Consider the following 24,607-nt stretch of genomic DNA (forward strand, 5'->3'; position numbering starts at 1 on the left):
GCTGAAGGTGATGAAAGAGTTGTCATGAGATGAACATGCAAAATTAAGGGAGGTTTTAAATTGCTTTTGGGCCTTGCCAGCTTGAAATATTAATGCTCAGCACACTTGTGACTGTTTCGTTTGACTTGAAAGGGTTCAGGTAAGTTTCACTAGCTCAGGATTGGATTTGTTTTGGTGCTCACTCAGCTCTATTGTGTCCCTGAGCCTGCACTTACTGTCTTGAAGCAGATACTCTTGCAGCAATTTAATGAGATCACTGAAATTAGAGGTGAGAAAAGACCCAGTAGGTCATCTAACCTACTGCCTTAGGGCTAGGGGATGTTTGTACTGCATGAGCAGCAGCGTTTTCTGCTGCAGCATAAATGCCTCAAGCAACAAAGATTTCACTTTTCCCACAGGAAGCTGCTTTGCTGCCTGAACTCAATCTCAGGACTGATCTTGTAATACCCAGCCCAACTTCTCTTTATTTCTGTTCTTTCCTTGTTAGCTGTGAGTTCTTGAAAGCCTGCCCTATTCCTTGGAGTTCTTACACTGAAACACTTAACCTTGATCTCTCTTCTCCTTGCAGGGGTTATACAGCCCAGTACTTTGCAGTGAGGAGACATGTAGTAGATAGTACTGTCAGAGGATCAGCACCAACACTGCACATCTGGGAAAGCCAGATCCCTTCCAACCCTTCCGTTCTGTGATCACTTTAGCAACCATGAGGAGAAGTGAGGGATTGCCCTAAGGAGGCAAATGGGCTCAGTAATGTGCTGTCACCAGCTGAGTGTTGCAGAGTGTTCCATATACAGCCTGTGTCTTGTAAGAGCTGCTTTTGAAATGCCAGTGTTCCACCTTCCATTTAGTGCTGACAAACAGAAGAGCTTCTCCTGAAACAGCTGTCTGCTTTGGAGCGTTTGTGTCGTACTTGGTGTGTGTAAATGGTAGTTAAGCTAGGGATCAGGAGAAACAGCCTGGGGATGAGAACACTTGACTGAGAATCCCTGTCTCCAGGCCTAGTGCCAGTGATTTTTGCCTAAGCACAGTAAACCAGCATTGCTCTAACATCTGGGCTGCTGAAGAGCAGAAAAGGGGTTTTCTACACTTACAAACGAAACCTTCTGCATTTAGGAATCGTAAAAGCCCAAAAGTCACTTTTGCTTTTTGAGGCAAGAGAAAGGTCTGGATCAACACAGTGCTTTGCTTGCTGGGGCAAGGTGCCAAACCCACTTTTTGATGTTCATTTGGAATTGTTAGTGTGTGCACACACAGAGATAGCCAAGGCTGAGCCTGTTACTTAGCATTACCCTCTGTGACGTGTCATTTTGAACTGTGCCAGAACAGGAGGTGATAGGAATCTGACCTTTGCAGTGGCCACTCTCTCATCAGCCTGGGTGGGAACTGTCTTGTCATTCTACTTCCACTGTTTCAGCCTCCTGCTTTTCTACCTCCTCCCCCCAACCTGCTCCAGCCTGCAACGTTTCCAGTAATTATTTTACAGTTCTTAATCTATGAAGAGACTTGATAATGTGTCTCACTTCCAAGAAAACACATCCAACAACTGTTTGGATTAATGTAACTGCCCGTTTGGGAGCACCTCGTCTCCACCGAGGAATCCCTGGTTGCTCCTCATGTCCAGGACTGGATTGTCTCCAAATCCATTTGTGCTACTTTAGTGATTTGGTGTCAGTTAACAGGAGACTCCAGCCTGTATCCAGCTTACCTTGACAACCTCCACAAAACCACAGAGCGCTGCAATGAGCTCATGCATGGAAAAACAAACAGTCCTAGAGACAGCAGCAGTAGCAGCCTCAAGTCAGTATTCTGCAGTCACTGGGGCTTTGCACATGACGTGATTTCAAAGGAAGAGTGAGTAATAGCTTCAGGTTAGCAGCTGGAGACAGGTTTGTGTGTGTGCCTGGTTTAAGGAAAAAAGCCCCCATAGCTGTTTATTTCCAAGTCTTGCTTGTTGAGTGGGAGGCAGCTCCACGTGACCTGCTGTGTTCAGTTCTGCACCCAAGCAGCGTGCAGGCATCTCATGCCACAGGTTTCCAGTGACAGCAGGCACAGTGTAAGTGTAAGGGAGCTTTGGAAACAAGATTGGTGGTATCCACGTTTCTCTTTGGGAATTGGATTCACTTGGAGCCCAGGCTACAGGAGAAACAACTTGGAAGCTGCAGGTCTGTATGTACTTTTGCAAGAAGCAGAAGCACACCCTGCCACCCACCCCAAGGGAATGGAAACTGTGTTCTTGGGTGTGATTTGCACTGTTCTGGATGAGGGCAGATTCTCCTCTGTCTTTATCCTGTGTTGCTCTTTAGGCTGTCTTGTCCTGCTCTTGGCACACAGCACTCTCCACCTCACTATTTAAAGATGTGTGAAACCATGGACTTCTGCTTCTCCTGTTACTTTTCTCCTATTGCTGTTACTACTAAATGAGTTTTGTTAGTTCCAAACTGACTGTCTGTCTCTCCATGCCAGTTGTGTTAATGTTCATAGAGCCACAGAATGGCTTGGGCATGGCAGGGACACCTTCCACTGGAACAGGTTGCTCAAAGCCCCATCCAAACTGGGCTTGAACCCTTCCAGGAACGGGGCATCCACAGCTCCCCTGGGCAACCTGTTCTAGTGTCTCATCATCCTCACAGTGAAGAGCTTTCCTGAAATCTAACCAGTCCACCTTTTTCAGTTGAAAGCCATGTTACTGTCCCAGTGTCTGTGGCAGGACTAGGCAGGGTGGCTTTTGAACTTGCTCGTAGCTGAAGAGGGAAAAAGGAGTGTCAGTGATGGTGTTCAGATCAAAAGTTCATGGGACCAATGAGTCAGAAAGCTTTTGCCTTTTCTGCTGTCCTCTCTGCATGTGTCCTCCCTGGCTCTTGTTCTGCACCTTGAGTCAATGCTTCTCACCACAGTGCTCCTCTGACCTGTCAAAGCTGTTGGGCTAAAACCAGTCACTTTAGTGTCCCACCTGCCAGAACAAATTGTCTTCAGACCTTTGCCTGGGTCCAGCTTTTAGTGAGGGCTTGTTTTGGTGTGGCTTTGAATTCATTTTAGTTTAGCTGCTGGCTTGATATCAAGTGAAGCAATCTCAGGAGAGAATGCTGGTGAGTGCGATAGCAAAACGTCATCATTCCATTGCCACAGAAAGTATCTGTGCTCTTCTGAGCTCCTGCTTCCTTGCAAGCCAAAGGGTGCTACCTCTCCCTTACTTTGTACCCCTCCTTTCCCTCTGGCTCCTTCTGTGGTTCAGCCATCCCTTCTTGTCTTGCCTCTGCTTGGGAGGCCTCTGTCTCTCCTCCCTCCTGCAGGAAGGTGTGATAAATGTGATGCCCAGGTGGGATTCTCCCACAGTCTTAGTGTGGCAGGTGTGAAGAGGGAAGCACAAGCACGTAGGGGAGAGCAGAAGCAGGGACTCTGGAAGAATCTAGGACCCAGGACCTTTCCCAGACAGCCCAGCAAACACAGCCATAAATAACCCTCCACTGGGGACCAGTTAATCTGCTCTATGAAAAGGTGCAAAGTATACAAGTGGGAAAAATAACATTGTATAATAATCAGCATGCAACCCTAGGTGTTAAACCATATGCAGCTAGGCAAATAAATGAAGCTCCCCCTGAGTGCTGTGTGATAAATCACTCCCAAAGAATTCCGTCGCTCCCCCCTCCTTATCCCCCAAAGAGTGAAAACAAATTACTCCAGACATGGAGTCATAACTGCTGCTCTACTGCTGCCAGTAAGGAGAGGGGACAGGGAGCAGCAGGAGAGGGGCAAAGATGTGAGAAGCTGGGCTAAAAGGGGAAAAAGCAACCCTGCCTTTAAAAACACTGAGAATTTGGAGGGGAAATGAAAGGAAATTGGCTCCAGCGCGTTACCTGGGTGTACAGGGACAAGCAGAGACTGGAGAGGTCAACTTATGGGGGCTGTTTTGCTTTTTAGCAGAAGCTGGTTCACATTGGAGGGCTTGCATTGATTTACTGAAGTAATTCCTCAGCAGCAAAGTGCTTGTTGCTATACATAATAGCAGCATTCAGCACAGGCTTGTGTGTGCATGTGCTCTTCAGACATCCATTTCACAGAATCACACGGTGGTGGGGGCTGGACGGGACCTTTAGAGCTCATCCAGTCAACTCCCCTGCCAAAGCTCCCACCTAGATCAGGTCACAAGGAACGTGTCCAGCTGGGTGTGGAAACCTCCTGAGAAGGAGAGCAGAGGAGAGAACACTAACCTGAGCTATAGTGTCACTCTGTAGTCTTCCCTTGCTTTTCAGCCCAGAGTGTGGAAGAGGGCCATCTCTCTCTCATGCAACTGATGAAGTGGGGCCAGTTCCTCTGTTATGTTATGCCATTGCCCTTCTAAAGCTTGAACATCTTGCCTGGAGACAGCTGGCTAAAGCTAAGTGCCTAGGATGAGGGCTGGCACTCCTGCTAGAGGCAGTTCTCTGCTACATGCTCCAGGAACAAGCTGATCTGCCGTTGCACTCGTCACACCTGAACTGTCTCTCTTCCCCACGCCCACCCAGCAGCAGCACAAAGCAGGAATGCTGCTGGAGTTAGGAACACTGGTCTTGACAGTTAATTACACACTTGCAGTGCTGGAGAAACAACGTGCTCATGTCCTCCAGCCAGCAGAGGCAGGCAGGTTCTCCCACAATTGTTGTGCCACAGTTGTTCCAGCCACTATGAAGAGCAGGTGTGGAGGTGAGAGGGCTTTCCCAGCAATGTTCAGGCTCTGGTGGAAACGCCTGTGGCTTCCCACTGTATTGAGTGGCATCCCTGAGCGTGGAAGGAGTGTGGTGAGAACAGAGCCTGGGGAAAAGGGATGTGTTTACAGACAGGGGGCTTAATTCAAAGCTAGGTATGCCCTAAGCCAAGGGTGCTTAGAAACTGTGGGGGATGGAAGAGAGGAGCTGGGGAAGCGAAACTGCAGGCTCTGGGCAGCACCTCTCAAAGTCACAAGGGCAGTGTCTACAGTTGAAAGGTTTTTGTGCTGCAGAGGAACCGTCCTGACGTGAAGGACTGAAGATGGTGCCAAATGTTCTCTGCTGAGGCTGCAGAAAGTGGTGTTGCTGTGAGGCTGCTGCACAGATCCAGCTGTCACACAGAGCAGGGCAGCCAGGCAGAGAGAGCAGACCCCAGAACCCGGGAGCTTAAACTGAATCAAATGTCTTTGTGATTAGAGGCTGTGTTTGCAAAGAGGTTGCCTCATCCAGCATCTGCTGGAGCTTTCTCAGTCTCTGTGAGGAGAATGGAAGAGACCTGAGGACGTGCCACAGGGCTGTTTTACTTGTGTGTTTTCCCCCTGTTGTAGCTCAGGATCCCATCCAGTTAACAGGGGCTCTGTCGTGTGTAACCTGCTCCTGATGCAGCGACAGGGAGCCCAGTGCCTCCTCCAGTGAGGCAGCAGTTACTCACTGGGGCTTGCTGGTGTCAAACCTCCATGTGAGCTGGCTGCTGCTCAGACTACCCCTGGGCAAGGAAAATATCATCTGGGCCCATCTTTTTTTCTTTATGTAACAGCTTTCATGTCTCAGAAGACTGAATGTCATCCCCAGACTAAACAAATGGAATTCTTTCAGCCTTTTCTCATAGATCAGGTTTCCTAGACCTCTGCCTGTTCCCCTTGCTCTCTCCTCCACTCTTGACAAGCTCTGCACCTCTCCCTCAAAGCACAGTGCCTGGAGCTGAGCTGTTTTAAAGGCTCACCACTCTGGAGTGCCCATTTCTTAGTGAGGCCCTCGTCCCACAGCAAGATGTACTTGCTTTGGTTTGTTGTTTGCAGTGCCATGAGGCTGCAGACACTCTGTGGGCTACCTAAGCTCCTGACCATCTTTTTCCAAGTCTTGCTGTCTCGCCACTCATTTCCTCTCCGTGCCCTGGATTTCTCCTTGCTGCTTGTTATGGTGTCTGCTTGTCAGCTGTGGCCACAGTGATTTTCAACCCATTTATCAAGGTGACTTGGAATTCTGTGCCGAGTTCCAGTCTGTAAATTGGATGCTGTGTTCCACTAGCCAACTGGTTGATTTAATTGGACACAAGGATTTCATTGGATCACTTTCAATCCTGAAGCACTGTTTCACTGAGAGCTTTTGAGACCTGTCCTCTTTGAGCACGTTTTTCTTCACCTGCAGCATTAGGCAGCTGTGTCATAGTAACTGTGTGCAGGGTGCGTTTTCCTCCTCTGCCTGGGAGAATGACACAACTCCAACTCTGATGAACCAGAATTTAATCAGAGCTCTGTCTAGTGCAGCCTGGATGGACAGGTAAATGTTTGCTCTCTTTCAGCCATCCCTCAGCTAGTCTGGCTCTAGCTCTAGGAGGACTAAGGTTGTGTGACTGCTTGAAAGGTGAAGCTGTAGAAGGAGCTTCCTGAAGGACAGTCGAGGTAGAGCTACAGGGCTGCTCCTGTTTGCTTTGGAAACCCTGTGAAGCAGAACTCCTGGCTGGGCAGCATCCAGGACTCACAGGTTTGCAAAGTGAGCACAAGTTGTGCATCACAAAGTCCCTCAGCAAGTTCCCTCTGATCCCTGGCTCAGTGCTTCCTTCAGCCATTCCTCCTTGTTTGAAGCTCAGGTAGATGCTGCACAGTCTTCTGGTCGTGTCACGCTGGTGGGAGCGCAGTGCAGCTTTATTGCTTTGGGCAGGAGCAAAAAGGCAGGGGGAAGGCTGTGTTCCTGGATAGCTGAAGTGTAATGAGCCACTGGGAACGATGCATTTAAAACCAGATACCAGTGATAAGGCAGCTGTTGAAGCTTGGCATTGTAGTTGCTCAGCACCAGAACGCGTGGTGACCTCTGCTTCCTCTGGAGCCCCTGCCTTGAGAAACGAACTGTGGGAGCACCAAGGCAAAGCAAGGGCTGCTCAACTGCTGTCATGTGGGAGCACCTGCAGGGTTTGTTTCTCTCTTTACTTTTGCATTAGCCAGCATACCTTGGAAGGAGCATGGTCCCAGACAGAGGAGGGTGGGGTGGGTAGCAGTGCCGCTGGCTACCAGAGGTGCCGAGAGATTTATGCTGTATCCCCAGGAGCTGTATTTGCTCAGCTGTTATTGTGCTCCTAGTAAACACAGAAAGGGTTGTTTCCCTCCCTCCACCCTCAGCCCTGCTCGAGGGATGGGCAGCCAGTGCCTAGTCACCACGTGGTTTGCTCGTCCTCCCAGCCCTTGTGCATGTGCATGCCCAAGGCTTTGCAAAGGGTTTGTCCTCTGAGGTGGAAGGGATGCAGATTGGAGCTGCTGTTACAGCCTGTGCCAGACTTTCTCTTTGGAAGGACACTGTGCTTCCTACCCCCAGCTTTTGCCAGCTTCTTACTGGGATGAGGCATCTGTTCTCCCAAGCATCTCTTCACATTAGAGCACCCTTATGCCCTGTAAAAGGACCCTTTAAGCTGGTGTACGTGCTATGATAAATAACTGGTTCAAGCTCCTCTTCCCTGCCAGAGCACTGTAAAGATAAAGTTAAAATGAGGCATCAGCAGTGTTTGAATGAAGCTTCCCTGGGAGACAGGCAAACACTTTCCCTCTCCGAGAGGAAAACTGAGGCACAAAGACACTTGGTCCTCACTTTTGGGTTGGCACGGGATGCCAGAGGGAACTTGGCACTAGGTAGCCACACTGCTGCCTTCTGTTCTCTGCTGCACTGATTCCTCATGGAGGGGGAAGATGAGAGTTGAACAAAACAAAATGGAGAGAGGCATTTGTGTGGCTTGGTTAAATGGCATTTTGATGGCAGGTCCCAGCTGTAGCACTAACAGTGGGGATTGGTCCAGAATCCTTCAGTAAAAGACCTTCTCCTCCCCTTCTGATGAATGCTTCTTCATTAAAACCAAAGCTTTTTGTGGGAACTCCATGGGAAGTTTTTCCCTGGTCAAAAGAAATGAGAGAGGGCAAGAGAGGGAAAGCTGCCCTGCCTGGCATAGCCTGTAGCTCCGAGGCTCACTGGGGCTAGGCAGAAGCTCAGAGGGAAGTCAGAGCCTCTCTTTTGCCTGACTTGGAAGGACTGCTGTGTCTGGATCTCTCCAAGGTGGTTGGTTTTGGTGTCAGTCTCCCTCTTCTTTTAATAAGTAAAGAATGGGGTGCAGGAACACAGCATTCCAAAGAAATCATCTGCTGTGGGTGGATGGCAGATCTTCCTCACCCTGATCACCCTCAGCATCCCTGCACCTCTGTCCTTTGGCTCTGATAGCACTGAGAGCTGTTTTGTGTCAGGAGAGCAGCTGGGGAGAGGCTGCCTGGCCCCAAAGCAGCGTGCTGACTGCATCTAGCCCTGCAAGCAGAGCAGGAGAGCCTTGGGTTAGATGCTGCTAGACAGCCTGTCCTCACAGCTTTGTCAGGTAGACAAGCACCCCATCTCCTTAATGACCATCTAGTTTATTAGGTAGTCAGATGAGTCCCTCACCTCACCCATCACTTCTGTGTTTATTGTGCAGGCCCCAGGTGTGTGTTTGAATGTGTGTGCTTGGGGGACCAGGACTGAGAGGCCTGTGTATGAACCTGGCCATGGATTTCCACAAGGCCATTACTGGGGGGAGAACTGTTGCATCAGTAACGCTCAGCTGCAGATGCCCAAGCCCCGTTGTCCTGCAGCAGCTCATGACCTCAGAGACACCGCTCCACCAAGTGTTTTGAGGAGTGTTAGAAGCAGTCAGGGGTCAGAAGGGACCACCAGAATTTCAGAGCTGAGCAGTGAAGGTGAAGTGGATGTTCCTGCCAGTGGTTCTGCCCGTGGTTTGTACCTGTTTGAGTGTCTGTGCCTTCCCTACATGGGGGCTTTTTGCTGTTCCTGGGTTTGTTGTGACCTGGATCCAGTGTCTCCCCAGGGTCTCCCTCTCCAGCAGCAGCTCAGGTTGCAAGTGTCACTCAGCTTGCTCTGCTGATGAATGTCTTAAGTCAAAGCAGAGATGGCAGAAGACGGGGACGTGACGATGGCTTTATAAACCCCAAGTGTAACGCTGCTGTTGGTGCTGGCCAGGCTGTCGGTGTGCCACGGACTCGCTGTCTCAGGTGTTCTGCTGTCTCTAAATGTCTCATATTGAAGCAGAAAGGAAAGCCTGGTTTATCTTTTTGGGCCTGCTACCCCCATTAACTGCAACAGGAAATTCTTTTGGAAGATGACAGCTTAATTTCATAGCTGGAATGGAACGTCCTAGCTTGGTCCATAGGCTTTCACTGTCCCCCAGTGGAACCCAGCCTTGGCAACACCAGCAAGTTTCCAGTAAGCAGTGTGAGTGGAACAGGCTGACTTCAGTGCCCTGGAGCTGGGAGAGCATTTGATGGTCACTTCATTACCCGTGAGACAGCCCTTCAGGGTGACAGCGTGTGCAGTTCATGCCAAGTCCCATGCTAGGGCAGCTGATGGTATGGGTTTCCCAGCTGACTTTGCTGGCTGTTGAAATAGACCCCAACTGTTAATATTGCTGTTTATTTTGTAAGGGAATTAAGTGCTGTCAGAGTGGTAGCCTGTAGGAAAAAAACCTCTCCAGGGGCTAGTGCTAGGTAATAGTTTTTTCTGCTTAGCAGACAGATGTCACTGAAGGAACTTTCCACAAGGCTGTTAGTCAAAGCATCCATTTAGTGTCAATGTGTTTGCTGTTCTGAGCCCTTCTAGCTCAGAGGATCACAGAAACAACTGGGTCAGCTGGGGCTCTTCAGCAAGTTGAAGGAGGCGTCTGTAAAGCCAGGAGGGGACACTGCAAACTGGTTATTGTTTCATTGTCCAGAAGCAGCAGGTAGGGCCAGCAAACAAAACTAACTGGAGCCAGTTTTACTTGGAACCAGAGATGTGCAGTGTCCCACATGCAGCGAGTAGTCAGGGCACAGAACCAGCTACAGGATGTCATAGTAAAAGTTTATGGCACAGTGGTGAAAGGGAGAAAACCACTGCTCTTCACTTAATACAGACTCCAGGCCTGTCTCTGCAAGGTTCTGCTCCACAGCTGATTAAGACATGAAATACACAGGGAAAAGAAGTGTTTGTCCTCTTCCTCTGTCCTTCTCCAAGCTTGTGCTTTTGACATTTATTCCTTCTTTTCCTCCCTGATGTCAATACAAGTGTATTGGTTTTGCTCTGACACACACAACCCCCCTCACTTCCCTCTGGTTCTGAAGACTTGGGAGACCTTGGGTTGGACTTTGTGCCCTCAGGAAGCTTTGGGGATTTAGATAGAAAAATCCCTGGAATGTCCTTCACTCCACCAGGGGGTTTGTTCCACTTTCTTTTGCATCTTCTATAAAATGAGGCTGGGGAAGGCTGCCCCTGTTCTTTGCTTCCCCAAAGGAGTGATCCTCCTCACCTGAGGGCCAAGGTGTGAACTGCAGACTGGGGGCAGCGGGGCCCCTGGTGATGTAAGTGGTTTGTTAAGCAGCCTGCAGGCCTCTGGCTCAATGACTTCTCTGTCCATGTACAGCTCGGGAACAGTCGTGAGGCCTTTTTTTTCCCCTTCCCAATGTGAAATCTGTCAGCAAAGTGAAGTCAGCTTAAATATCAGCTGAGGCTTGAGATCCCTTTCGGTTTTTGTTGACTTTATCCCCTCCTGCTCCTTCCTGATCAAGTTTCTCTTTGCTTGAGTCAGACTTGCCAACACTGAAACGTTTTTACTCTGTGTTTGGGTTGTGTGGATTTGTGTGTGGCAAAGTTCAGGTACCCTCCATGTCCCCAGCCTCCACAGCGATCTGGAGTACTGAGGAGAAGGGAGACCATTCCATTAGAACCCAGTAAAAGGGCTTGTGGTGCTCAAAGCATGTGCACTCCAAGCATGCTGCACTCAGGTGATGCTGTGCAGGCTTTTACATGGTACCTGCAGCTACCAAGCTGAGGAGTTCCAGTTGTGAATCAGCACCTCTTCTGTTCCCCAAACACAGAACAAAAACTGCCCTCTGGAGACAAGGTAAGATGTAAGTGATGGAGCAGAGGCAGGCAGGCAGCATACAGGGGAGCAGTGTCAGCTGTGTGCTGAGCCTGCCCCAGGGTGCTGGGTCACACCAGGGCTGCTGGCTGACATCTGCAGGTGTGGCACGGACCTGTGCTGTCACTGCCTGCCACTGTTGAAGCATTTTATCTGTTGGAAGCTTGAGGGGGTTCTTGGCTGTGGCAAGGAATTTCACATGGTGTGGCTGGTTTATAAAAAGCAGATGAAAAGGGGAGAACAACTGTTCCTGCTTGTGGGCTTTGTCACTCTCCTGAGGATGCGAGGTAGGAGTTAGGTTGTTGTCTTTCTGTACCATAGGCTTAGGCATGTTGTAAGTCCTGTGATGAGCTGCCTGACTGCTTGCTGTCCTGTGTGCATGCTGCTTGCTTTCCCTCTGTGGTTCCTTCAGTGTTTTCTGAAGTTGAAGCACTTCTGTTCCTCAAAGGGCTGGAATGCTTGTACCCAAGAGCTTCTGGCTGTTGAGCTGAACAGCTCTTCACGTTCAGCAGTTGCTCTGTGCATCTCTCCCCAATTTAATGGCTGTGCCACCTGTGTGCTCTGTTCTCTGGCTCATGATGTCTTTGCAAATAACCTCTTCTGCATAATACTCTGCCAAGGGACAGGGTGCTGCCTGCCCCTCAGTAGGAAGCCACGTGGAATGCCCTCTCTTTTCCAGGTGAGGACAGTGCTGGAGGCAGCGTGGGTAGAATGCAGCATACCATTGAGTTCCCTGCTCAGTTGTGTGCAGCTGTTGCCTGCCCTGCAGGAGGCTGAGTTAACACATACAGTGCTGCTGCTCCTGGGGTTGTGCTGCAGAGATGCTGTTGAGAGGGAAGAGCGTGTTGCAGGCTGAGGAAGGACAGTGAGGTGTTTGCCTCCTTCACTTAACCACAAGTGGCAGTTAAGGATCTCTCGGTGTGCAAAGCCACAGCTGGGAAACATTCCTCCCGTGGCTGCAGTAGGAGGGAGCTACCCCTGTGCCAGGAGGAGGGCGCTTCCGTGGTTCTGCCGCCCTGGGCACGTGGCAGCCGGTGTCTGTGATGCTGTTGTGTCTCAGGGGTGACGGGAAGCTCGGGAGCCACGAGTCCCCAGGGACGTGGACAGAGGGGGGTGTGCGGAGGGAGAGGCTGGCAGGGCTGGCGTCCCGCGGGGCTGGGGAAGGCCATCTCCATCTGACTGCTGCGCTTGTTTCCTTGTCCCCTCCCAGAGAAGGTGCACTCGTGCGAGCAGGAGAGGCAGAGCGCGCTGGAGGAGGCCAGGCACAACCCCCGCGAGGGCATCGTCATCCCCGAGTGTGCTCCCGGAGGCCTCTACAAGCCCGTGCAGTGCCACCAGTCCACGGGCTACTGCTGGTGTGTGCTGGTGGACACCGGACGCCCCCTGCCCGGCACTTCCACGCGGTGAGAGCTGCGGGCCTGGCCGTGAGGAGGGACAGCGGCGTGTGGTTCCCCTGTGGGACGAGCTCCTGGGGCGGCCGGCCCTGTGCCGCCTTCCCCGGAGAGCTGGCGACGCTGCGGGTGATGCGCCCCGAGTGGGGCTCTGCAGGAGCTGCTGCGTGGGAGCTGCTGCCCTGCTGTCCTCTGTGTCCGTGCAAAGCAGCCCTTGAGTGCTGCCTGACTGGGTGGCAGCAGGAACCACGCCTTGGCTCAGGAGCACTCACGGGCACGGGAGGCCGTGTGGCTTTGTGGCGTTATCCTCTGCTTTACAGCTCCATGCTGTGCCACGTGGGCCCCGACCAGCACGGCTTCAGAAGGCTGCAGGCTCTGCACTGACAGCTTCTGCTGAACCAGTGATAGGTCTTCTCTTTAAATGACTCTGTATCCAAAAGCCACTTGGGGGTTCTGGGAAAAAATACAGGTCTGGCAACTTACAAAACTGGCCAATGGGAGCTGGGACCTAAACTCTGCTAGCTACAGGGGTTCTGCACAGCATGGACAGCTCTGGGAAACAACTCAGCTGCGCCCACAGGAGTTGTCAAAAGGCCTTGTGCTGTTTTGGGGCTTGGGTTGGTAGCTGCTGCTGGACTCAGAGCAGGCTGTTCCTTCTGTCTCTACCTCTGCTGCTGTTGCTGACTGTCCATAAGCAGACAGATGCTCGGGAATGACATGCCTGTGGCAGGTTTGGTTCCCCCTGCAGTAAGCAGATAAGACACAAGCCCTTAGCAACCATCTGATGACGTTAAAGCTGTTTCATCACATAGTTGAGCATCTGCTGTTCTCCTTTTTCAGCTATGAGACCCCCGTGTGTGAAAGCGATGCCAGATCGAAGAGCACAGAGATTGATGATCCATTCAAGGACAGAGAACTTCCAGGTCAGAGAGGAACGAGATCCTGTCTTGCTCTTCTTCCCTTGGCTCATCCTGGGACTCTTAAGAGGCCAAGGATATTGTTGGGGAGGTGGGAGGCTTCCCCCCACTCCCAGTGCACGTGGTACCGTGGGGTTTATTCAGTTTGCTGCTGGATCACATCAGGTTCAGCAGTGAACTGGGAGTGGCCTGGGGGCCGTTGCATTGCCTGCCTGCCCTCTGCAAACACGTCTGGGATCCTCAGGAGAGAAACCCGAATGCTCTGAGGTCCCCTGGGGGAAGGACGGGCTTAGCATTGAAGGTTGTTCCTCAAAGCCTGGCCAGGACAGGATCGTTTCCATTTGGCAGGGCTCTTCAGCAGCTCGGTGGCCCCTGAGCAATGAAAGAGGACACAGCTGGCAATTGTCAGCAGACCAACTGGCTCCCTGACACTTCACAGACCAGGCAGGGCAGCGTTCCTGGTGCACTGAGGTCCCTTAACTGCTGCTGGCTCCTCACTTGGCATTTATCCCTCATTTTCTGCCTGGGACCAACTTTATCTCCCATTGCTGCTTGGGTTACATTCTGCTTTTCCCTCAGCCATCAGTTGCTGTTTGCCTGCCTTGTTCCTACGAGGAAGGTGTGCTGGGCAGAGGTGTCTGTGCAGCTCTTTCTAATGCCATCCTACCTGCCTGTGCTCTGGTGTTTCCTCCCCACTGCCCTCCTGAGGAGCAGAGTGAGGGGCTCTCACTGACAGCTCAGCCTTTGCTCTTCTGGGAGGTGGCTGACTGCTGGTGTCTACAGAGGCTTCCCCTCTACCACAAGGGAGTGATGGAGCCCAAGAACTGCAGAGAGAGCTGGTAGCTCCACATGCACTTCCTATTCTCCTGGCTCTTTCTGGGGCTAGCATGGAGTGAGTTGTCCCTGGGCAGGTTAGCAAAGGAAATTAGATTTGTTCCAGATTTGCCTTCTGTGCCTCCTAATTCTGCTCCTGCTGGCTCCTGACCTCAAGCCCTGCAGGTTTCTGCTTAGCAGCTCAGAGCTCAGCAGGTCCCTCTTCCCTGCAGCAACTCGTTTTCAGCAGTAGGAATTGTAGACATTCCCTCCCTGCCTCCTTCTCACACGTGAGTGAAGTTGGACAGTTGGTGCAAGTATCACTTTGTGGGGAGCAGGGGGAGGGAAAGGGGCTACATGGCTGCATTATGAGGCTGTTTCCTAGCAAATAATGCTCAAGTAGAGTAAGCTTACTTCCTTTCTTCCCTGTGCCCTTCTCCCCTTGCTTTACTGCCTCTTCCCACGCTTCCCCACTGCCTCTCCACAACTCCTCTGTGAAAATCCTTTGCTCTTAGGCTTTACCATCGAGACTCCTTCTGGTCTCTCAGGAAGACAGTGTGACTTCTTTTCCCTTTCCCCTCCCCTTCTGTGCTGCAGCTGGACAAGGGCACAGGAACTGCTTGATGCAGAGGACATAAGGTGCTCTGTAGTGTTCTGGTCCCAGCCTCAGACTCCAGGAGAGTTCCTCTCTCAGCTCGAGCCACTTCTCTGTGCCCGAGGACATTTTCAGCTCTGTGCTTGGCTGCACTGGCTGCCATGATGGTCCCTGTCATTAAAAATACCCTGTCTGGGAGATGGAGGATCTGATCCTGCTTTGTCTGCCTGAGAGATGCTGTGCTGCACGGCCTTTTGATGCAGACTTGAGGTTGGTTTGATTAGCTGCTCGTGTGTGCAGGAGTTCCCTGTTAGGCCAGAAGTGCAGTGGGTGAGGGAGGATGTTTCTCTTGTTTTTTCAGCTCTTATTTCTTAGCAGACTGAATTTTAAGGAAACCCCCCTGCTTTAGTTTGAGACCAAGGATTCCATTTGCACTCAGGTCTGTAAGGGGGGCCCAGACCTTACTCCTCAAAGTGTTGCCCATTCTTCAGAGTCAAGTGCTGCAGGCAGTGTGTTCCTTAGCCTGTGTGAAGAGACCCTGCAGAAGCCAAAGTGAGGGAGACATAGGTCCAGCTCCTTGCACACCTACCACACACCCTCTTCACCAACTCTGTTGTGGCTGGGGCCAGAAGAAAGAAAGAAAGAAGGAAGGAAAGTGTTTCTTAGGCATAGCAAATGGCAAGCTGCTAATTCCTGCAGGTGGTGAGATGCTGAGGCCCCAGGGAGATGACTTCTAGCAAATGGGTTTTCAACCTTCTCATTACTGCAACAAAAAGCTCCTTTAAGTGAGTGGTCTCCCCTGGCTGCCACAGCAGCTTACCCATTACAATGCTGACATTTTTCTGGAGCACGTGCCAAAGGAGTGCTGAGGGCTGTGTGTAACGCACATAGGATGGAGACAGGAGAGGGACTGTTGGTTAGCTGTTGCAGGGAGCAGAGCCTGTAGTGCTGCAGAGGAGGGAGGTTTGTCAGATGAATTTGCAGGCTGCTTTCAGCTGTCCAGGGGTCACTGTAGGCTTCTGATGCTCTGTTTGGGGCACACGTGCTTGTCTGAGCAGAGCAGAAAGTGCTGGCACTGCGTGTTGCTGGTGGAGACTCCTCAGGTGTCTGCTGCCTTAAGCAGCTGGCTAATGGGGAGTGCATGGTGGTTTGGGGAAAGAGAAGAGGTGAGGGATGTGGTGATGGCCTCTGTCCCATCAAGAGAAGACAATAGGATGGGGGGGATAGGTTTTGGAGTTGGGTATGCTCATTCCTTGGGGGGCTGGAGCAGTTGTTACAGCATACATGTGAATGAAGTGTGCTTCTGCTCCTTTAAGAAGCAAGGAAACAGCACAGATTGCCTCATAAAGGTGAGGAGATGGGGAATTTAACCTCAGCTGTGTCACAGCAGGCTGGCAGTGTTCAGGGCAGGAGGCCCTGCCAGTCTGTGGCTGTGATGCTGGGGAAGCAGACAGCCCAGCGCTGGGTGATGGAAAGGCTTAGCAAGCCCCTGTGCCCGCTGGAGCCGGTGCCTGGGGGCGATGAGCACGTGTTGGCTCAGCCTGACGTGTTCCCCGTGCAGGGGGAGCATGCAAAGAGCCCAGCTGTTGTGGGAGCTTCTGGCAGGTCTCTGTGTGCCTGAAGAGGACAGGGCAAGCCCCAGGGAGCTGAGGCGAGCTTGGGGCTGTGGGTCAGGGCCTCAGAGCAGCCGTCTCTGCAGAGGGAGACGATCCAGGAGGTAAGGAGTTGTTTTGTGAGCTTCGCCGCCAGCGTCACCATGGGAGCTGCTGTCTGCCAGGCGCTTCCAGCACATCCCTGTGCTTGTGCTGGTAGAGAACTGGGAGAGGCCAGAGAGCTAACCACAGGGTCTGCCTGCCAGATATTGTCAGTGACCGTGTGTGTGCCTGGACACGTTTCCATGCAGAGAGAGGCACCGTGGGCTGCTTCTGCCTCTTCTTGGGGACTGCAGTGACGGCTGCCACGTTACAGACAAAGGAGCTTCTGGCTGATCCTTGCTGAGCTGGGCTACGGGAGACCAATCCTGCGTGTCCTTCGATTAAACCTCCTCTTTTCTTTCTGCAGGCTGCCCAGAAGGGAAGAAAGTTGAGTTTATTACCAGCTTGCTTGATGCTCTGACTACGGACATGGTACAGGCCATTAACTCGGCAGCGCCTACCGGGGGTGGGAGGTGAGTCCAGCAAGCGCTTGGGCTGAGTCCCACCAGCCCCTGAGGTGGAGGAGGGAGGGAAAGAGGGAAGGGTGTTGCTCTGCACTGATTCAGGCTTCTCTGGGTTTGTGGGAGAGGAGCTGAGGCTGCATCCTCGGGCTCTGCGCTGTCCTGTCATCCTGCTCTCCCTGCCCCTCCTCCCTGGCAGCTGCTCTGCCATAAAGGTTAGCACAGGCCATTTGAAGTGTGAAATGAGAGTTCAGTGGGAGGAAGTGGCTTGTTCCTTTGTCCCCTGGTGCATGAAAAGACCTAATAAAATGCAAATGGGCTGAAGGAGACCGTGTGGCCTGCTGGTTACCATAGGGAGGGAAGAATGCAGAGCCAGTTCTTGGCAGTACCCGTGCTGTGGTTTGGCTTGTGGGGCTGCAGCCAGGCTGCAAATGAAGAGAGGAGCTGTTTTTCATGGCCCTCCTGTCTGACCAGCTGCCTGTTCATCTCTGTCTCTTGGAAGGAGCAGCAGGTCAGGCCTGTTGCAAGAGGTGGACAGCAGTCTGCGTTTCTGGGGAACTGGAGAAAAACTGAGGGCTTGTCTCCCCCTTCTGCTTGGGACCAGCAAATCCCCTTTGCACAGCAGTGCAGGGCTGCTGCAGGACAGGCCACCGAGGAGGGGGTTGAAAGAAGTGCTGTATTGCCTCAGCTAGGCCAGGCTTCTGTGGTCCTGGATTCCCCTGACTATAAAAGGAGCCAGTGGTAGTTTAGCACTCAGGGAGGCTGCAGTGACTAATGTGCTCACAGGGGTGTTAGGGGTGAAGGGGGTGCCTCTGTGCATTGTTACCTCTGTGGGTATTGCTCCAATGTACTGAGAGCCACGTTGATCCTCTGCTTTCCCGTTCCACAACACAGAAGGAAGCAGTGCCATGTTCCAGCTACTCAAGGCAAAAACTTGGGGGTGGCAGCTCCGTGCCCCTTGTTTGCAGCACGGATTGCCTGGGAACCTTTGTTCCAGCCTTACAGTTGTCTGAGTACCTGTGTGATGGACATTCTGTAACCCACTGCATTAGGAGCACGTGCCCAGCATGTCTGTATTTATAGACATGAGATTCAGCATGCCCCAGGGATGGGAAATAGGCTGTTCTCTCCCAGACACAAGCATTCCAGTGCCCGTTCTGTCCCATTTCCATGGTTCAGATGCAGTGGGTAGGGGTGGTGGGAAGCCCTGGAGAGTATTTGATATTCATTTGGCATCTTTGGCACTGGGACTGAAACCCAGCCAATGTAATCATCGCTCTTAAAACAAAGCTTAATATAAACCAGTCCTGTAGGGATGAGAGCTGTATCCCCCCCTGCACTTGTGTGACCCAGCAGGCTTGCTGCCCAGCGTTCCCCAAGCTTTGTGTGTGTTGCTCAGCTTTCAGCAGAGGCCTTTCTGGTGCAATTGGTCACTGCCCAGCTCTTCACAACTGGTGGTCAAAATCTGTGTAAAGCAAGGGCAGTTCTGAGGCAGGATACAGCCGTGAGGGAGGTGACAGCTTCCTTCTCCCCAAGGCTTTAATGTTGGGCCTGATGTCTTTCAGAAGGGCTTGCCTTACTGAAGCCCCAGTGACAGTCCTGGGGGAAACTCGATTCCCATTCTGTGAGTCTGACTTGCAGGAAATCAGATGAGATGAGTCTGCTGCCTTCAGTCTCAGCCTGGACATGCCAGGGGAGCATTCTGCATTGCCTGAGCGTCTTCAAGACTTTCTTTACGGTGCAAAGCTCTCTGTGGCTTTGCAGTTGATGTCCACGTTAGCTGCTTTTGAGGGGGGAGGAGGAAAGAGCATGGGGAGAAACCTGCGTTTGAAATACTGCCTAGAGCTGTGTTGGATTGTACCCTCCGTGCTTAACACACACAGACCCAGTCTAGCAGCAGGCAAGTGAGGCTGTAGGACTCTGTAGCACTGTGGCTGCTGCAGGCCATGTAAGGAGAACCTGACCAGGCTTTCTTTGCTTTAATTGGGCGTGTGTAAAACAACCTTGTAATCCCTTCTAGGCCTTGTCTCCTTTAAGCAAGTTCAAAGCTGTTGACTTTAATTGAGTTACCCTTGCTTTACAGTAATGTAAATGAGATGAGGACTTCCCTTCCTCGTGGCCCTGGTTTCTGTTACAGCAAAATAACCAAGCAAGCTTCATTTGGGCTTTTGAAACAGCGAACCCCTGGCAAAAGCCATTCTTTCTGCAGGAACTCCAAGGCACATCTTGTCACTGGATGCTTGCAAAGCAAGGGAGGGAGAGCTCGCAGGAAATTGGTTTATTAATCAGTGTTGCAATTGTTCCCATGGACTTGGAGCAGCACTTCTTCAAGCCTAGGCTTTGCTTTAGTGCATTTTAGTCTGGTTTCTGATTTGGGTGTATTTATATCACACAGGGCCCAAACTGAAATAGCCCAAAGGGAATCACAGTCTGGGTCTCCCTGCTCTGAGAAAACTCTTTGGTCCCAGTTCAGAGATGAGTTCTGGTTGCCAGAGTGTGTGTGCTGTGGCTGTTACTACTTTTATCAGCACAAATATGAGTGCCCTGTGGAATGCAGGGTTAAACAGGCACCCTTATCATGGAACACAGCAGCTGGGTCCCTTGGTTTAAGTCGCCAATTATTTCCCGTGTAATAGCCCTAAAAAGTACTTCAGAAGATTGCCCTGGAGGTTCCCTTTCATGCTCCAGTTGAGCAGTCTGAAGCAGGCGAGCGCAGCTCAGCACATCTCCAGGGTGTTCTGAGGCTGAGCCACGTTTTAATAAAGATTGACACTTCCAAAGGGTGCAGGGAAGTGAATGCCCAGCTCCTATTGCATTTCAGTTGAAGTGGGATAGCAAGTTCTCTTTGTGCTCCTGTGGAAATTCTAGCCTAATTAAAAGATATGGGAGAGTTCATGTGAGAGGAAGGCCTTTGAGCAGTCAATGAGGAGTGAAGGGAGGTGGTTTGTAAAGCTGCCAAATGGTTTATCCCACAGTCTTGTGGGAAGGTGTGTTTGGAATATTGTTGCACACACAGCTTAGCCAGAGGAGAGGAAGAAGCTGGGCCTGTAATGGGAGGCTAAGGTTTTACTGCAGAGGGATTATGCATCCCCTGTAATGAATTTGGACTATGTAATACCCTTTTGTTTAGTCTGAACACAGCTTAGCTTTTTTATTGGCTTCTTGATTCTTTGGCTACAGGAAAGAGAGAATAATCAAGCAAATACGGGATCCTTTTGCAATGGCATTAGAGTAATCCCCTTCGAGTCCAGCCCTCAACTTTAGAACAGGCAGAGAGAGGTGGGAGCAGGGCAGGGACAATTCTGAATCTCACCTCAGTTTGTTGAACTCTTGGCTTTCCCCCACTCACTCCTCCCAGGACACCGGCACCGGCAGGGCCAGCGCTGTCGTTCCTTTAGCTTTGCTCTCTGTTCTCCATTCAGCAGCAGCACCAGGCAAAGGATGCATCCTTGCAAAATACCTCCAAGCTGTAGAAACCTACCCACTGCAACTCCTGTAGACATTCTGACCACAAAAATGCTCTGTGCTAGGAGTGGAAACGGGACCAAGTTGGCTTTTCTTCTCCTCTGTTTCTTCTGCTAGCAGCTTCTTGTCCATCAAGAAGTGTTGCTCCTCCTGCAGTAGCTCCTCCTGGTTTATACTCTATTTGCAGTCCAGTTAGCTGATGTCAGGCTCACCTTGGTCCCCTTACCTCCTGCCTCAGCTGCTCTTGCTGCTACATAATGTTTGTATTACCCAAGACTGAGTTTTCCAAAGGTGATCAAACAGGCGTGATCATGTGCTGGGCACCTCGGAGGCTGACTGCTGTCAGAGCAGTGTCTTCTGTCACTGCAGCGTCACTGTGGGCCTGTGCAGTGGGATGCAGCAGGGCTGCAAAGTGCTCAGGCAGCAGAGGATCAGCTTTGATAGGAATAAGCTTCAGTGTACTTGGGAGGCAGGGCTGTGTGGAGCATAAGGTGGCTGCACGCTGCACACGGTGCCTGAGCAATGCCTGGCATTTTCTGCTTTGTGTGACTGTATCCACATATCCCCCCTTCTTCCCTGCTCCTTCCCCCTGGGTTCATTCCTCCTTTCTTGCAAGGGGCCTCAAGGCTGGAAAGCATTACAGACTGCATGCAAAGTGCATATTCAAGCTGTCTATTTTATGCTTTGGCATGTTCTTGCTCTGCTTCAGAAAGCAGTGCAGCTACAGAAGTGCATGTCCATGTGTTTTCCACAGCCTCTTTGCTTTCTGCCTGTGCCCCACGTACACAGATGATCTGTGGAAGCGTGTCTTGACCAGAAAATGGCATTGTTAGGAGTGACAGTACCCTAACCCACATATCCCCATGCGTGAGCCACCTAGGAAAGAAGTTTTCCCCTCTTATGGGGGAGCTGACAGCACATTATCCAGGAGACTACTTAAAGCTGGCTGTATGCTTGATGCCAACAAATGAGTAAGAAAGCTGAGGGAGCAGGTTCCCTGTCCTAGTCTGTTAGGACAGGCCATGCACAGAAGCAATCCAGCAATAGCAGGTTGGATTTGGAGAGGCAGCTTGCACAGAGCTCTCTGCTTACTCATTCCTCAGGGCTGGCTGTTTTGCCACAGAGCACTGAAGAGGGACAATTGGGAAGAAAAAGAAGTAGGGCTGTAGTGTGGTTGACACGAGAAGACTGAGGGCTGGGTGTGTTTGCTGGGCTTACAGAGCTGCTACAGCAGTGGAGTAAGAGACTGAAGTTCAGTGGGGTTTTGTGTTAGAGCAAGAGATGTTGCTGTGCTGAAACAGAATGTACAAAGCAGCTTTGTTCTCTCTTGGTTTTTCTGGTTCCTCTGTGGTCTGAATGAGTAGAGGCACCTGAGGGCTGATCTGTTTCTCTTGTGAGAGAAAGGCAGAGGTAGGGGGAAATTCCCCAGGAGCACTCCTGCAAGGTCTGTCTCTTGCAGGACAAGTAGAGCCCCCAGCTGTATTCCAGCTGAGCCAGGAGCTGTGATGGTTGTCGTGGCACATCATCAAAGCAGCGCTGGGAAGCTGCATCACTTCATGTTTCTCAGAGGGTGCATTCTCTTGTGGGGCAGCCATCAAAGTCAAGATAGATGCAGTGTTGTGTCCTCAGCCTTCATGTAACTGCAGGAGCCAGGGAGCCGGGGCTGCACTTGATGAGGATCCTTCCTGTGCTGGGGTTCTGGGTGATCATCAGAAGGGGCAGGCAACCAGCTGAGGAGCTGCTGTGCTAAGCCAGCCAGCAGGAAGTGATAAAGCCTCATAAATGGCTCCATCTTCCTTCCTCCTCCAGTGTCAGCAGTTAAACCGAGTCCCCTCAGCTCCGTGAGCGAGCTGCACTTTGCAGCACGAGCTCCCAGCGTGTTTGTGGTGGCAAAACTCGGTGTTTCATCACCTCATGAGTCAATGTGTTTGTGTTAGCCTGTGGATTTCCCAGCTTTTCTTTATGGAAGTGCTGGAGAGAGCTGAATTGCCTCTCCTGGTAGCTCCTCCTTGGTGTGCCTCTGAAAAACAGGCACATTGAAGCCCTGACCGAGCGTCCCAGCAGCGTGTTCCTGTCTGTTGTCCTCCTGCCCGTGCTTCTGAGGTGCTCTGCTGTTTACTTCTGCCTCTCCAGCTGTAGACCTCCAGGAAACAAAGAACAGGGCAAGGTGTGGACAGAGGGAACGTTGGCAAAGCAAAAGCTCGGGTTTTGTTGCCCTGCCTTGGCAAAAGCACAGCACTGATGCTTGTGACACAGACACTCCCTGTGGCTGCTGGAAACATGCTGCTCTGCAAAGCATGGCCAGCTCGTTCCCAAAAGGGAGACAAGCCAATGGCTGTGTTCATAAATGTCATGAAAACAAGCCACAGGATGTGTTTTTTATCCTTGCCTGTCATCCTGCTCTTCACAGAGAGCTTCAAGGCTCTGAAATCTCCGGGCACTCCTCCAGCTTCCTGGGGAGACTTGTGCAACTTCTGCTTGTCCATAGGTGGCTCCAGGGGCTTGCCTTCCATTGTGGTTCCCAAACTAAACCAAACCTAGCCCCAGCCTCTTCTTCCTCCCCCACAGTGTTTATCCCACTGAGCAGAGGCTGTGACTAATCTCAGCTGGGAATTAAATGGTGGAGACAGTTCCAAGTAAAACCTCGGGGGAAGTGAGCAGTTTGTGTGCTTCTCCCTGCTTGTGTAGCATTTCCTCGCTTTGAGGATCCAGAGGTCTCTGGATAGAGAGGCCACCTGTCTAAAGTGGATCCTCATGTGTCAAAGCTGCCAGAAGACCTTAGTGGGGGATGTCTGTCCTCCAGCCAAGCCCCAGTGCATGGTTTCTTGCTTTCACTCCCCTTTGGTAGGGATTTAAGGTACCAATAGTGATAGGGTGGGGAGTTTATTTTCAGGCTCTGTTAGCTGCATTTTGGAGGTAAAACCAGTCACCCCAGAAGGCCAAAAGCATTTTCTCCCTTCTGGCTCTCAACAAAGACACTTTCAGTGACCATTTGGATATGTATCCTGCCAGTTTCTGAAGGAAGGCTGGTGAGAGGCTTAAAGTGCATTGGGTGAGGTACCTGGGCTCCTGTTTGCCCATCACCTAGAATGTACCCCAAACCCTTACCAGAATCTGCTGTCACTGCTGGGGAAGGAATTAGCAGCTGCAAGTGTCACCTGGAATAAGTTAGAGCAGTCAGTGCCAGTGCAGTGTGTCTGAGTACCTACCCACGGGTTTCAGTCTCATCTCAGCATCATTTCAGCTTCCTCTGCTGGCACACTCATCACCTGGGGCAAAGAGGGACTGGCGTGCTGCTGTTCTTAAACTGCTGTTCTCCTCCTGCTCCTCTCCCCTCTGTTGTTGTCCACAGAGGGAAAACGTGAGCTGTGCTGTCACCGTGAGAGGTGAAGCAAACTGAAGTTGCCAGCCCCTTGGTGTTGCTTTTTAACGGGTTTGTGGTGCTTGTCTGCTGTGGAATTCTTGTGTACGAATCAGGCACGTGAGAGGCACGACATATGCTGAGGGCAGCACAGGAGTGGAGATGGCACAAACAGATACAGCAGGAACGTTGCCTCTTGCCAAGGACGTTTGCAAACGGCTGGATGTGTTGTACATGAAATGAACTTGTTCCCTTTCTGAGGTCTGGGTGTTGCTGGCACAGAAACTGCTGTGCCAGGTGCTCCTGCTGGCATCCTGAGTGGGAGTGCAGGGCTCGAAGGGACCCTGGAGGTTGCTTGTTTGCCCTTCAAAGGGAGATCTTATGGGGATTAGACAGTTTCAGCAACTGGTGTGAGAAGAACCAGAGCTCCTGAGGGTGTCTGTCTCCAGGGACCTTTTGGTGCCCCTTCTTAACGCTAAGAGGATGCTTTAAGGCAAGCTTTGTCCCAGTGGCCCAGCTAAAGAGGGGTGTGGGAGCTGCAGGCTTGGGCTGCGTGCAGCGTGCGTCTGACTGCGCCAGCCTCGCGGCTCCTCAGCTGGGCTGAGCTCACGGGCTCTGTGCTTTGTGTGCTGCAGGTTCTCCGAGCCAGACCCCAGCCACACGCTGGAGGAGAGGGTGGTGCACTGGTACTTCAGCCAGCTGGACAACAACAGCAGCAACGACATCAACAAGCGGGAGCTGAAGCCCTTCAAGCGCTACGTGAAGAAGAAGGCCAAGCCCAAGAAGTGCGCCCGGCGCTTCACCGACTACTGTGACCTCAACAAGGACAAGTCCATCTCGCTTCAGGAGCTGAAGGGCTGTCTAGGAGTCAGCAAGGAAGGTGGTGAGTGCTTCTCCTTCCCCTCTGCATGGGAATGAAGGGCTGAGGTGGAGTTAGGGCCCCTCACAGGAGTCTTTTCTCCCAGGTGATCCCGATCCGTGTGGGGAGACGAGTGGGATTAACAGTGCCACGCAAACATAGCTCATTGT

The 24,607-nt window shown here is 51.6% G+C and overlaps 1 protein-coding gene across 1 annotated transcript in view; it reads left to right on the plus strand.

Annotated features, from left to right (window-relative positions):
* Positions 1 to 24,607, plus strand: part of SMOC1 (SPARC related modular calcium binding 1) — a 103,283-nt gene that overhangs the window by 68,167 nt on the left and 10,509 nt on the right. The window contains exons 8-11 of the mRNA XM_061998113.1: positions 12,092 to 12,284; positions 13,113 to 13,195; positions 16,659 to 16,764; positions 24,214 to 24,461. Of these exons, the coding sequence (XP_061854097.1) occupies positions 12,092 to 12,284; positions 13,113 to 13,195; positions 16,659 to 16,764; positions 24,214 to 24,461 (630 nt within the window). The remainder of the gene's footprint in view (positions 1 to 12,091; positions 12,285 to 13,112; positions 13,196 to 16,658; positions 16,765 to 24,213; positions 24,462 to 24,607) is intronic.

The sequence above is a fragment of the Colius striatus genome, chromosome 6 (genome assembly GCF_028858725.1).
Source record: "Colius striatus isolate bColStr4 chromosome 6, bColStr4.1.hap1, whole genome shotgun sequence".
Lineage (NCBI taxonomy): Eukaryota > Metazoa > Chordata > Aves > Coliiformes > Coliidae > Colius > Colius striatus.